Source organism: Cygnus atratus, chromosome 2 (genome assembly GCF_013377495.2).
Source record: "Cygnus atratus isolate AKBS03 ecotype Queensland, Australia chromosome 2, CAtr_DNAZoo_HiC_assembly, whole genome shotgun sequence".
In the NCBI taxonomy this organism is placed as follows: domain Eukaryota; kingdom Metazoa; phylum Chordata; class Aves; order Anseriformes; family Anatidae; genus Cygnus; species Cygnus atratus.
Genome location: NC_066363.1, coordinates 130352003 through 130365943, shown reverse-complemented (window position 1 = coordinate 130365943; position 13941 = coordinate 130352003). Strand labels below are relative to the sequence as shown.

Below are 13941 nucleotides of genomic sequence, written 5' to 3'. Positions count from 1 at the left end.
TATTGCTTCATGGCATCGCATCTTTGCTTCTTAGTGCAGTCTGAAGGCCTCGGATCAGGCGCTGAAACGCTTTACTTGTCCGTAAGGTGGCAAGGCTTTGAAGATCAAACTGATGCTACAGAGCCTACGCTGGCTTAAGATGCTGAAGTGGCTTTTTAGCTCTTGTGATGGCTGATGTCCTGTGAAACTCTGTTGGAGTGGAGACAGGAGCCTCACTGTTGCTGCCTGGTTGGGACGAACCTGTGCGAGCTGGGGGTGAGGGACGACCCAGCTGGAAGTCCTTGCCCTGTTTGCTGTTACTAGAAAGCCTCTTCTGCACTCTTACTCGCTTTTTCTCTGCTCCCCAAAAGCCAACTCCCTTTTCCATTCTTTGGTAGAGCTCTTTGTCCCTTCACCCCACCCTCTCCTGCTTGCTGAATGAAGTGCTGAAGTCATGGCAGGCTTGCCTGAAGGATGGGCTGTGGTTGGTGCACATTTGGCATCTGTGTGCTTGCACAGGAAATGCAGGATGCTGCAGGTGCCCGTGCACTGGCAGAGCTCATTTGGTTACGCGCAGATTTTGGGGACTGATTACTTACATGGCTTCATCCACAGTACTGTTGGGATCCTGATCTAGAGTAGCCTCTGTGCTCCTCCAAACCCAAGGCACTGGTGGTAGCCTTTGCATTTTGGATTTCACTCTGTGTGAAACACTACTGAGCGTGCAACTTAACTTCTTCAAAGCCTGGAGATGGCTTTCAGTCGTACTGTAGCTGGGTTTCCTTCCTTTAGAGAAAGGGGGATGTAACTCTTTCGGGTATAAACTGTTCTCCTGCGAGACCTCCCATGTGAAAAGCCGCATCTCTGAAAGGCTGCCCTAACGGCTTAGCTACCACCAAGGCAGAAGTGCTTTAACAGCACTGCTTTATTTAAATCGGTGCTGGCCAGCATCAGGCTGGGGAGGCAGCTATAGAGCGGGGTAGCAGATGGTACCTGAGGAAAGACCAGTGCCTGACAATGAGCAGGCAAATGTCTGGTTAACGGTGTTTGCTCAATCTTTATGGCTTTTTTAGCTGTGCAGAAGGTTCCCTCCCATACAACTCATGTGCACAATCTGTGCTACCTGGTAATGCTAAATAGTTACCTGGGAAAGCTTCGAACACTCAAGCCTTAACAGAGTAGATTATGGTGTGATTAATGGGGGGAAATGTGGTGGTAATGCCTTGCTGAGCCTTTCTGAGCCACTATGTGATATTCACTTGAACTCGTCAGTAATTGGTTCAAGCATCCTTGACAGAAGTAATCTACCTTCATGTCAGTCTTCTAAACACCAGCTCCTAACACGGTGTAGGTGCCTGAAGTGCCAACCTATTTGTCCTTGACGTGTCAGGATAACAAAGAAGCACAAGTTGTGGAACAGCAGAAGCATCCACAGCAAAATCTTCCGTTTAAATCTCACGTGTAGTGAGCAAAACCCCACTGCTACCTGTCTCTGGAGCAAGTAAGTGCTTAGACTTTAACATCTATTGAGGAGGGCAAGGTACATCTAATAGGGCATGGCTTTGCAGCCTCAAATTGTCTTGAGCCAGCTATATGTGCTCTGAATTCCTCTGGAGAGTGGGGAGGGAGGCAGGTTGTGCCGTGGCATGTTTTGTTTGTGGGATGGCCCTTAACAAAGAACAAAGCTGTTCCCATAGCTTAGGGGAATCCTGATTCCTGCTGTTGTCTAGCAGTGTTCGGACCGTGGAGGGCTAGAGGTGACCTGGCTGAGGTGACCGAGGAAGAGCCTCGTTTGGGGGGACATCTTCCTCCGTAACCAGCTAGGGGGAGAACGAGAGGGGGGAGAGGCTCCCATCAGCCTCCCGCTGTCACCCACAGGCGCCTTTGTGAACTGTTTAGGTGGCTTGGTGGGGAGGTGCTATAGCAACCTGTGGCCACTCTGAGCTAATTAACCTGAGCAAAGAGGCTGTGCATAAGCCCAGGTAGAAGAAGAATTCAGTCTTTGACCTGGAGGCTTAGGTCTGTAACCCGACAAACCTTCCCTGTAAGCTGAAGTTGTGTCCCGGCGGTGGGCAGTGCCCTGTACTCATCTCTCAGGCTGCAGTGAGGATGCGTGGTGCACGCGTGTGCCCGTGCTGCAGCAGGTGGCCGGGTTAGTAATCTCAGACCGGCAAGCCAGGTGCCGGTAGGGATGTGAGGCTGACTTTTGCATAGCAAAGATACAGGAAGAGTCCCAGATTGAGTTTCGCCCCCATGCCATCTATTGAAAAAACAGTACAGGGCGTTTCCTGTGAGCGACAGGAACATAAATGTTGACTCTCATACGTGCCCTCATCCAGGAAATGGTATTCCTGCTCGTTAGCAGGCATGAATGGATCATAAGATTTTTTTCCTCTAACAGCACGTTAGGACAGCTACGAGTAGCTCGCATCGATTAGCTTGCCGCGAGCGATTCTCTGGGGCTGTTAAGTTGCTGGCGGTAAACTCACCTTCGTGCTTTTCCATGTCAGGAGAGTGGCGTCCAGAGAAAACATTCAGCTTTCCAGTACGCCGCATCTAATAGCTTGTCCTCGTGTCTAATCCAGTTAGCGCAGCGGCTCCTGAGCTGTTGTACAGAGCGCAGGCTGCGTCTGCTGAGCTGCACGAGGAGAGGCTGCAGGGCACCACTGGCGGCGCTTCGCATCGGTGTGCTGGGTTAACAGATGCTGCCCGACTGCTGCGGCTCTGTTGTGCTTCTCTGCTCTTCCTGGGCGCTTTAACTAGAGCCCGCGACCAAAGCTTTGACCTTTTTTGGGTGAACTTTGCAATATTTCTGGCCGCTGCTGCAGTCACATGTCAGCAATGCAGAGGGACATTGTATTTTCTTCTTTTGAGTGGTTTCAGGAAATAGCAGAGCTGTATTTCGGGCTTCTGTGCTCTCATTGTTAGCAGCCTGCAGGTAGCCTGCACCAGAAACCAAAGTAGGTCTGCAGCCTAAAGGAGCTGCTCTTTAATTAGCCCAAAGGCCTGCTCCTGCAGTGGAAATGAGAAGCTAAAACTCGAGTGGTACACCTTCTTCTGGTACCCCTGGGGAATTCGTTGACGTGGCTGTGCTGCAAGGCTCCTTCACTTCTGTGGCTCTGAGCGGAGAGAGGCCTCACGTCTCTGATCAGCGTTGTTTTAAAACGTCGCTCCTGTGGTGGAGGAAAAGGTTAACTTCCATTTGGTTATTCTGCGTGCAGGCTGTGGCTCAGAGCCCAGGTGAAGGCGTGGAGATGGGAGAGCTCAGTTAAGGAAATCATTGCCTGGCTGTGGAAGTGATCTGTCTTGTTAGTAAATTGTTTGCTCTTCATTGAAAAGAGCTGATCCTGTGTGTGTGGGGGGGATCTGTGAAGTGCTGCAAAACTGTGCTGAGTGCCCCTCTTAGGTGAGAAGAAGGCCTGCTTCCCAGGGCTAAATACTAAATGCATAACGTGAGGTCAGATGGCTTGTGCAAGTTGATTTCTTCATAGTACACGTGTCAAAATATCAGTACATCTCATCAGGGCCGTGCGTTCCAGCGGTACCGGTTCCTGGCGTAAGGCTGGCTGCTCCGAGCGGCTCTCTGGCTGACGCACCACGGGCACGGGGCAGTGCACTTCAGCAATGCCTTTTTTAAAGAAAAGGGGGGAAAAAAGCTCCAAACACAGCTTCGTAGGTAGGTGTGAAGCCCTCGTGGGCAAATACCGTAGAGCACATCTTCACCTCCGTGAAGCTGGGTAGTGTCTCTAGCGTAGCCTTTGAGACGAGCGCTGCTCTGTCACCTCCTGAGCTCGCAGTGTGGGGCAGCAGAGCCTGGCTTCTGGCACCGGCCCCTCACAGCTGGAGTTACACAGTTACACAGGCAGAATTTTCCATTAATCAGAGGAAAAAGTCCTACACAGATGGTATATAGGATAGATTACGGCTAGTAATCCTTTTGTGTCCTAGAAGATTAAGGATATCCTGGTGTGGCTGCTGTCAGCTGACCTTTTTTTATTTAAATGATTGAAAATTCTTGATGCTGTTCTTGCAGTAAGGGCGAAGGTTTCTCCATTCCCAGCGCACGGCTCCTGGGCTTCTGTTTGTTAAAGGCACGGTCTGTTTAAGTCCAGCCCCAGTTATAAATTTACAGGAACTCAACTTTGTGCCATGTAAACAGCAGAAGCTGCGGCGTGGTTAAGAAATTACTTGCTGGACGGCTCTATCAAACACGGGAGAGGTGTCGGCTGAGTTTTGTGAGGAGGTTCGGTGAGTGCCAGGTGAGGAAACGAGGGCTGAAGAAAGTCTTGTGGCTGCCGAAAGCCAAGATGCCTCCTTCGGCAGCAGCAGAGGGCGGCTACGTGCTCTGAGCTTTCTGACATGGATCTGTCCGAGGATTACAAATCGCCCTTCGATTTCAACTCGGGAGTGGACAGGAACTACCTTTACCTCTCACCCGGCATAAACCTTTCTCCGCCTGGCTCGCCGACACTGACGAAGTCTGGTAACTTCCTGCTCTTTCTTTATTACAACTTCGTGTGGGAAGCTTAGTGGCTAGTGTCTGTAGAAAGGATCTACTCATTAAGAATCTGTGACTGGGCTGAAAGGCAAGCGTAAGTAAAGTTAAGTACTGCTGTTATCTGTGGTGGTCTGTGGGCTTTGGGATCTCATCTAGGTAATATCTTGTGTGCATCTACCACCTTTATCTTATTTCTTAACTCTGTAGAAAGGCAGTTCGTGGGGAAACAAAGCGAAAAATCAGGAACTTCTCCAAGATTGATGTAGCCAGACTAGTTTGACTATTAGATTTTAGTTTTTTTTTTGGAGGGGGGAAGTGTAGGAACTGCATACTTAGACTATCTGGAGCTCTGAAATTACACTACCTGTTGCTCCCTGAGTATTAAAAAAAAACTTCGCTGGTTGACAAAACCGTCCTGTAAAACCTCAACTCTCCTCACTTAGCATGCTCTGGAGGAAGCAGCTGTTACGTGCTGCGCTGTGGCAGCAGGTGCCTAGTGCTGAACCTGAGCAGCTCCCAGCTGGTGACCTGGTGTGCAGAGTGCCAGCAGCCATGCCTCCTGACACAGCCCTGCCTGCTTCTTACCTCCTTTGTTTCTTGCTGCTGGACACGATCGATTCTCTGGAGTAATGAAAGACACTGAAGGCTTAGCCCTCCTTCCAGCATGACAAAGCAAAACTAAGCTACAGGCGATGGCTTTGCTTTTTTTTTTGTGGGCTTGTTCTTGCACCCCTGGGGAGTGTCTGCGTGAACTGAACCAAACCTCTGCGTGACCTAGATGAGCTGCAGGGCGCTGAGGAGCAGTGGTCAGCTCTGGCTCTGCACCTTGCCCTTCTTTGAAAGGGGGAGCACCAGTCCTCAGTATCTAGTGGTGATGCATCACAGTAAGTGGCAACCTTTTTGCTGTTTTCTTTTTCGTTCACTTTGGTTATATGATTGGTGTTTGGGAGAAGCCAAAGAATTCTCTTCCCTGAGGCTGAAAAAATGGGACTGGCCTTTTTACTGAAAGGGAAAGCACTTCAAATTTGATCTTTCTTATATATTGTGAAATAAATCCCCTCTGTAGCCACATCATATTCAAGTCTTATAAACTTCAGATTATTCCGGCAGCTTGTTCTTCTGAGCTCTAACAAGTACCTTTAGCTTTTTCTTTCACTTTCCCAACTATATAGTGATCATCAGACACTGGGAATGAGTGTTTTGACACAGAAGGTCTGTCTAAAGATAAGGCTTTGTAAAGGCTAACCCTTCCCCAGCCAAAAGGTTGCTCATCTGAAGTGACCAGCGCTTCCTTAAGCGGCTCGTGTTTGTTGCTAATCTCTGACTTCAGGCCAGGAAGTGGTAGGTCAAGATGGGTAACAAACTTGGGTTGAAAACTGCAAAGCACAGACCAAAACGTGAGTGTAAACCGAATGCTTCTTCTACCCTGTAAGAGGAACGTGGGCTTAAGTCTTGTTTCTTTGACAGCTCGTGATCTGCAGAGACCTAACAAACGAAGTTCTTAATGTCTTTATTTGATTCCTTTAACTAGATCTAATAAACTGTTGGGATAACTTGTCAGTCTTAGAAAAGCAGACATCTAAAAACTGACCTTAAAATTAGGTAACTTTTCCCACTACAGGCTAATTACTTCCAGCTACTGGATTCTCTCTACAGAATTTTCCCTCTGCTTAAGAGATTTGAAATGCTCACACTAAACTTGGTTATAGCAGGATATCCAATGACTGAGTTTTAAGTGCTTTGCAGCTCTAAAGATGTAAGAAATGAGGCACTGTGAAGTAAGAGCAGAAGCCAAGCACTGCCTTGCACTAGTGCAGACGCCCCGTGTCCTGCAAGTACTGAGTGAGAGGGGGAATAATGCCAGGGCAGAGGTGAACAGTAATGGGGTGAGAGTGGAGGTGGCAGGTGTCTGCATGCTTCGAATGGAACTAAAGGAGGAGTAATATGTGGGAGTGGGACAGAAAGCAAGAAGGGGAAGGTGTGACGAGATGAACTAGGTGAGGTGTGAAGGCATCTGATTAGCAGTGACTTCCTATCTTCCTAAACCATCTGTAAATGGGGAGGTGAGGTGAGATCTTTCCCATGCTTCTTAGCATTGAACCTCAAGTTCGACTTTGTGCTGCAAGAAGCAGCAGAAACTGCCTTGAAGCACCAATTTTCCAAAGGTAAAGTATATTCCCCAGTATACTGGTTCACGCTGGAGGCAATCCAGCCTGTTTTCCTGCCTCTGAGTTCGCTTGATCTATTTTTGGTGAGATAATCCAGATGACCCTTCATAACCAGATTGAGCAGCCTCTCAGCAGGATGTGCTAATGCTCTGTAGGCAGTGTGCTCTTTGGTGCTTGACAAGCGTCTGAAATTTGGTTTTGAAATGGTGAGTTCTGTAGCCCTTAAAGGGGTTGCTAACCGAACTCTAAATCTGCCGTCAGAAAGAGAACAGTTTGCTGAGGGTGACAGTGCATCAAGGAAAAGTGCAATTTAAATTTCTTCCTTCTGTTGGGCATATATAATAGCATAAATAGCAGTCAAAGTTATGGCATTCTTAATGGCTTGATGTTACAAAAAGGAAATGTGTTGATGTACAAATAAATGGTCTGGTTGTGGGACGTGAGCTGTAATCCTATAGTGTTTTGGGCTGTAATGCTGTGTTTTGTTTGGGCATTAGACTTGAACCCTCTGTCCCCCCCCTTTAGATTTCTGCCAGAAAATAATTGGGAAACCTGTAAGCACTGTTATGTTTAAGACACACACAATTCTCTGGGGGAAATGTGGTACTGATTTCATAAATTCAGGGTTCAGTATGCTTCCTGATCGCTGTGCTCCCCAGCGGGCTCAACATTTACACGTGTCCTGTCCATGTAGCAGGGTGCTTCTAGAGGAGAATTGTTCTGGGCACAAATACAGGTGGAAAACATACTGTTATGGAGAGAATTTGTGGAAATCGAGCTTTGCTGTAGTTTAGTAACTTGATCAAGAAGAAGACGTCTCCTTTTATAGGCTTGACAGCTGCTAGGAGCATGTTTTACAGAATTACAGCCTTGCAGAATCTTTTTTTCCCCAGGCTTTTTCAGTGTATTGTGATGTAGCTGTTTGATACCAAGTCTCACAAGGAAATTACAGTGGTGGTCCCATTGCTCGTTAATGGGCTGTTGAATTCTCAAGCCAAATACTGTCACTGTAAGGCCCTCAAAAGCTGCTGAAACCAGGGTGGGATTGATCTGGTTAATTACTGGAGTGACTAGCAAGGGAACGTTAATGTGTCCTCAACTTGTCTGAATGAATGTATGCTTCCAACCCTATGAAAGGATAGAGAAGGCAATTGTTCTCCTGTTACCCCTTAAACGCTTCAGTGCCAGGCTGTTGTTAACAGAATAACTAGCTAATAGCTGCAAAAGATCCTTGCATAACTGTTCTTTTCCTGATTTATTGGTTTTGTCACTCTCCACTATCGTATTAAAAAAAAAAATCTCCTTGGTTTAATTTGTTAGACTCTTCATTTTACCCTGTTTTACTACTTATAAAGCTGTTTTACCTCTTGATTAGTGTTAGTTCTGGGATCCTGTAACCGTTCCAGCATTCAATCTCTCTGCAAATTGGTCTCTTTGCAAATTATTGTAGGATTCCCTCGTTTTGGTGAACTGTGTTTAAGTATTGGCTACAAAGATACAAAATGGGAAATCTTTTGCTGTTTGTTGCGTTACATGGTTTGCTCAGCCCAGAGCAGAGCAGGCTGAGGGGAGGCCTCATGGCGGCCTGCAGCTCCCTCACGAGGGGAGCGGAGGGGCAGGCGCTGAGCTCTGCTCTCTGGGGACAGCGACAGGACCCGAGGGAACGGCATGGAGCTGGGACAGGGGAGGGTCAGGCTGGCTGTTAGGGAAAGGTTCTGCACCCAGAGGGTGGTCGGGCACTGGGACAGGCTCCCCAGGGAAGTGGTCACGGCACCAGGAAGCCTTTGGGCATCCTGTTAGGCCATGTGGTTTAACTCCTCCGTTGCCCTGCGAAGTCCTTTGTTCGACTGGATGGTCCTTGTTGCCCACCTTCCAACACAAAATCATAGAATATCCTGAGAATCCTGCAAGCAGAGGACTAGTTAGGATTAGGAATAACTAAACTTTTAAAAACTGAGCACACCATAGGAGAACAGTGTTCTTTGTATCACTTCCTTTGCGTGAAGCTGTGAAAACAAAAGCTGAGGAGGACCATAGGGATGTTTCGGATTAATATAGAGGGGCTTGGCAGCGTTTTGGCTTCTGGATTTGGAAGGGGAAGTGGGGAAGAGCTGACTGACATCCTCATCAGTCCCTTCTCAGCACTCCACCAGTTTGTCTGCAGCGGAGGCCTTTTGGTCCTAAGCTCTTTCTCTGGGCTTCTGTCTTAACATCCAAGCACAAAAGAGCAACTTGTAGTTCCATGCTATCTGTGACTTCCTAGCCACGGTGGTCCCAGTTACAAGGGGCAGAAAGGTTGAGCACAGCATATTGGGAAGAGCGCCCACTTGCAGTGCACCCCTTTTCTCCGCTGCTGGACGTGTTTGTGGCTGTGGCAGTTCCCAGTTTGCTGAGAGGAGGCATTTTTCTCTGATCCAGAGAGCAGAGAGGGAGGGAGCGAGCCTTCTTTGCTGGTTCCAAGCACCTCTGACATCTCCAGAGTTTGTGCTGCATGAGCAATTCAGAGCAGCGATCATATGAAGTCCTGGGCAGAGGTTATGTATGAACCACTCTGTGGTTGAGATGTGCTCTGTGCCTTGGTTTTCATCAGAGTAGTGGGCCAGGTTGTTCTCAACAAGTTTCTAGTCTCTTCCCGTAGCAGAAGTTGAAATTATATTGAGTTTTATTGCAACTTGATAGAGTGAAACAGTCAGTAAGATGTCTTCTGGTCTCCTGTATGCCATAGTACTTGGAGTGTGACTCTGGTATCCTGTCGTAAGTCTTACAGCCCTTTCATGCCAGTGTATAAGTATATTAACATGCAGTTGTTGTCTGGCAAATGCACAATGATCTGACTTTTAATGGTTTGTTCACCTCTAGGGCTGCTGAGAACTGACTCCATACCTGAGGTTGGAGAGGATGCTGCTGCTACAGTTGGCATGGCAGAAACACTCTCAGAAGAAGAACAGGATGAGCTAAGAAGAGAGCTTGCTAAGGTAAATCTCTTAAATAGTTCTTAAGTTGTTTTTGAGAATTAAAATCCATGTCTTTGAACACACAACTAATGCTATGTGTACTCATTCTGAGTGAAGCTGGGTACAGCACTCTTCTGTATTGAGGGGTGTGAGAAGAAAGGGAACATGTCAGGAAGAAACTCCAGTTATAACTACAGGGAATTAGTTAAGCTAAAAGTGCTTAGTAAACAGAGCTTAAACCAGAATTTATAGATGTCTAACTTCGTTTACCCCTCTCTCACTTAAGGGTGGGAAAAAGAAAAGCTGTCAGAACACAGTTAGAAGCCAATACCAAGTGTTATCTCTATTGGTGTGGTGTGATTAAAGTTGTTTTCATGAAGGATGCTTTGTAGTAAATTCCATGTGTACACTGCTTTGCTAATAGCTAACTGTGTAACTATTCTTGTTTATACTTGACAGTAGCAGAAAAATTAAGAGCAATTAAAGTAGCACTTGTTGAAGGACAGTCAAATATTCAAGCGTGGTGTATATATTTCGTAAGTCATCAAAGTCTTTGAGTGGACTCTTCCTTTGTAGCTCCCTGTGACTTTAGGACCCTAAAGGGAATAAAAGAAACTAGCTTAAGCTTAAAACTTTGGCACACCGAGGTTAGCCGTGAAATAAACACACAGCTTTTCAGTCAGGCTTTGTTTTTAGTAGTCCTGAGTATTGTTCCGTGTTGAAATGGTCAATTGAAGGTGGTAGGGGAATCTGGTCCTGCTCAGCTGTCATGCTGATCTTCATACAGGTATCCAAACCCAAGGTGCATTAAGGATAAGGTGCATTGAAGTAGTCACTGCACCAAGCCTGTCAGAGTTCGAGAAGCGTTGTGGCTGTGCACTTAGTCACATGGTCTAAACTTTTGGGTAGACCTGTGTGGTGCCAGGAGTTGGACTCGATGATCCGTATGGGTCCCTTCCAGCTCGGGATATTCTATGATACTGGTACTCCCTCAAGGGAGCTTAAATGAGTAGGCAGCCTGACATCCTAAAGTAGGGTGGTCCAGTCCGGATGAAGAAGGTAGGGTTGGATTGTACATGTTTGTACATGTGCATGCCTTTGTACATGTTGCCTTAGTGCCTCTGTCACGCCTGTCAAGCAGTTTTACAATGCTTTTCTGTAGGCTGTATGCCTCTGACCGTGACCTGGTCCATGTTTTTGACTATCCACGTAATGGGTACACATACGTACGTGTGGGTACACATACGTACATAATGATGTATGTGTAATTGACTATCCGTGTAAATAAGAAAGTACACGGACATCATAGTTTCTTTTAGTTGTAGAACAGGTTACATTTTTTTAAACCACTCAGTCTGCCACTATTCCCACCCCTCCAACTCCTTTCCAGCATGCTCTGGGTAGGACGTTCCTGTAGCTGAATTCAGCTCACAGAAGAACCTTTATGGTCAAGAAAGGAGACGAAACTTGTGTGTGGAACAGACGCTCTGAGCTTCCTCATGTTGTTTGTAAGCTAGCATCTCTTCTGATGTGGAAAGAGCATGCAGGCTTGGTGGTTGTCCCAGGTTTGACTAATCTTCAAGCTCAACGTAGGCCAGTGGAGTCTAAAGGTAATAATTTCTAACGATACCATCTTTCAGAGCTACCCAGTTCCTTATTCCTGCTATACTAACAGAGCTAGCTGCAAGTAGGCTTCTTTTTGACTAACTGGTTATTGTTGTAGACTACATTGGCTTTCCCCTTTAGTAGTTAGAAACAACTGTGAGGCGATGCTTAAAAAAAACAAAAAACAAACAAACAAACAAAAGTTATCCCTTCCATTGCTGATGTCTAGTAGATGTTTTTCTCCTACGTATGGAGTTAAATGGCTCTGTAGAACACTTGTTAACTTAATTCTCTCATCTTTGCTGCAATAGGTGGAAGAAGAAATCCAGACACTCTCACAAGTGCTAGCTGCCAAAGAGAAGCACCTAGCAGAAATCAAGAGAAAGCTGGGAATTAACTCCTTACAGGAACTAAAGCAGAACATTACCAAAAGTTGGCAAGATGTTACATCAACCGCAGCGTATGTACCTCTTCGTGATGGTAGTCTGAGATGAAGACTATGACATTCTTATGTCTAAATCCACTATTTTTGTGAAATAAGATGTGTAGATAACACAAAGTTAGGTTGCGCTAAGATTTGTGTGAATAATTCATAGATTTCTCTCGTTAAGGCCACTACTAGTCATATCATCTCATGCAAAATAAGAATGAACCACAATATGGGAGATTCTAATATGTGTGAGTAACAGAACTGAGATACCATTACCAAGATATCAAGGTGTACCAAGTCAACAGAGTATCCTTTTCTAATGTGAAAAACTTTGTAAACTGAGCTCATGCAGGAGGAGTACAAAGTCACAGTTAATATTCTAGCCAAACAAAAACTTTTACTTTGAGGCATAGAGTGAACTTCATTTTCTGCAGTCAATGACTTTCCAGAATATGTGAGGATGTACCTCTAAATACAGAATCTTGTATTGTGAAGTTTATTGACAAAACCATTATGGATAAGACTTTAGACACTTGGTACCGGAAATAAGCTCTTTTTTTCAATATGTATTCATGCTGGTTTTTTTCTTTGAAAGTCCTGAAGTATCAGATTGCATCTGTTCTGGGGCTGGAGTAGTAAATATATGTTGGTGAATCTGATCTGAAATCTGAGGTGGCAAAGATGCTGTAGCCAGAAGGGATGGCAGTGATTCAAAATAGTCTCTTAAGTAGCTTGTCCACTCTTCCCAAAAGCTGAAGTATACTTCTGGGTTTGATACAGACTTAACATACATACACTAAAAGTTTCACTAAGTTTCTCATGTGTTCTGTTAAAATAACTATAGACTTAATTTTGTTTGAACACAGATACAAGAGAACATCAGAAACCCTGTCTCAGGCTGGTCAGAAGGCCTCTGCTGCTTTTTCAACTGTTGGTTCAGTCATAACCAAGAAGTTTGAAGATGTCAAGTAGGTTTCTTTAGCTTCTTAACAAGAAATTGCACTTCTTTATTTAAGCAGAAGATTACTAAAACAAATTTATTCTGTTAACATACTTAGCACTTCTAAAAGTTTATCTATCAAGAACCCTTGGCATGCCTTAGTCTTAGCAGTGCTGAGTGACTTGCTGCAAAATGTGCCTGTATGTCCTCCCTGAAGTGGAAGAGTTCTGTGGGGTGTGTTTTATATATGCAAGAGAAATGACACGTGCTATTACCTCCACTGCCACTCCAATTTTCCTGGTAGGATTGCAGATAGCAGCATCCCTGTCTGCCTCTGTGTGCCCAATGCAAGTAGCATCATCGCTTCTGTTCCCTGACTTTCTCAGCTTGTGGAATGCCACACTTAAAAGACAGTTAAAGATTGTTTTTGTATTTTGTGTGTGTGAATTCCTTTTACAATGTCTTACTACTTTGTAAGCTGTTCTACCTCATAGCAGTGCTTGATTTTATTACCTTTTAATAGACTATTTTAATTCCTAAATATTGGTATACAACAGCATATTTTGACTGTGTGAAATGACACGGCCTTTTCATACAAATTAGGTAAGTTTGATGGTAACTTTTAGCACTACATGTACTGTTAACTGCGTGCAAACTAAACTCTTCCTGAATGCAATCTAATCATATGCTTACAATTCTTTGATTATATAATTTTTACTACTGGAACATATAAAACTTATGTCCACTTGTAACTTGTTATGAATAGTGGATCAAACTTATTTTTCAATTATTGGGCAAGTAAAACATATTCTAACAGAATATTGCTGCATTGGAGAGCAATGTAATAAAATCAACCATTGATTTTTGAAGTGCTGCCATTAACCTCTTTCTTGCTTTTTGAAGTCTAGTGAGAAAAACTTTGAGGTGCAGCTTCAGTCACTTATTTTGCTTCAGATTTATCAGAACTTCCTTTCTCTCTTTAATGCTTACTCTGGCATTGTGCAGACTACAGGCATTTTCACATTCCTTTAGGTAAGGTGGGCGCAAGAACTGTTTCTAAAACTAAGCATGTAGTCAGACTGTCTCCATTAAAAGCTTTAAATGAGTTGTGTCTGTAAAAGGTAACTTTTTTTCTCCAGTGTTAGTTGTTGTAAAGCTGCAGTTCTTATAATGTCAGAAGACATTTCTTCAAGTTCATCTGGTAACTATCCCAGAACATGAAATCTTGATAACATGTAATAATTAGTCTCTCTTTCATGTAAGAAAGAAACCTGTTAAAATGAGTCCGGATTTCTCTCTTTTTAAAGAGGCAGAATATGGTTTTGAGGTCAATGGCATGCAGAGTTCCTCCTCTGTCTGTACAGTGT

The 13941-nt window shown here is 45.0% G+C and overlaps 1 protein-coding gene across 5 annotated transcripts in view; it reads left to right on the top strand.

Annotated features, from left to right (window-relative positions):
* The window catches only part of TPD52 (tumor protein D52), a 124263-nt gene that overhangs the window by 17276 nt on the left and 93046 nt on the right, over positions 1-13941 (top strand). For 3 of the 5 annotated variants that reach the window (XM_050708691.1, XM_050708690.1, XM_035546170.2), the window contains exons 2-4: positions 9505-9620; positions 11516-11664; positions 12501-12602. In XM_050708691.1, coding sequence (XP_050564648.1) covers positions 9505-9620; positions 11516-11664; positions 12501-12602 — 367 coding nt within the window. Of the gene's footprint in view, positions 1-4012; positions 4463-9504; positions 9621-11515; positions 11665-12500; positions 12603-13131; positions 13178-13941 lie in introns of those variants that run through there. The other 2 variants (XR_007707809.1, XM_035546169.1) reach the window with 2 other exon arrangements.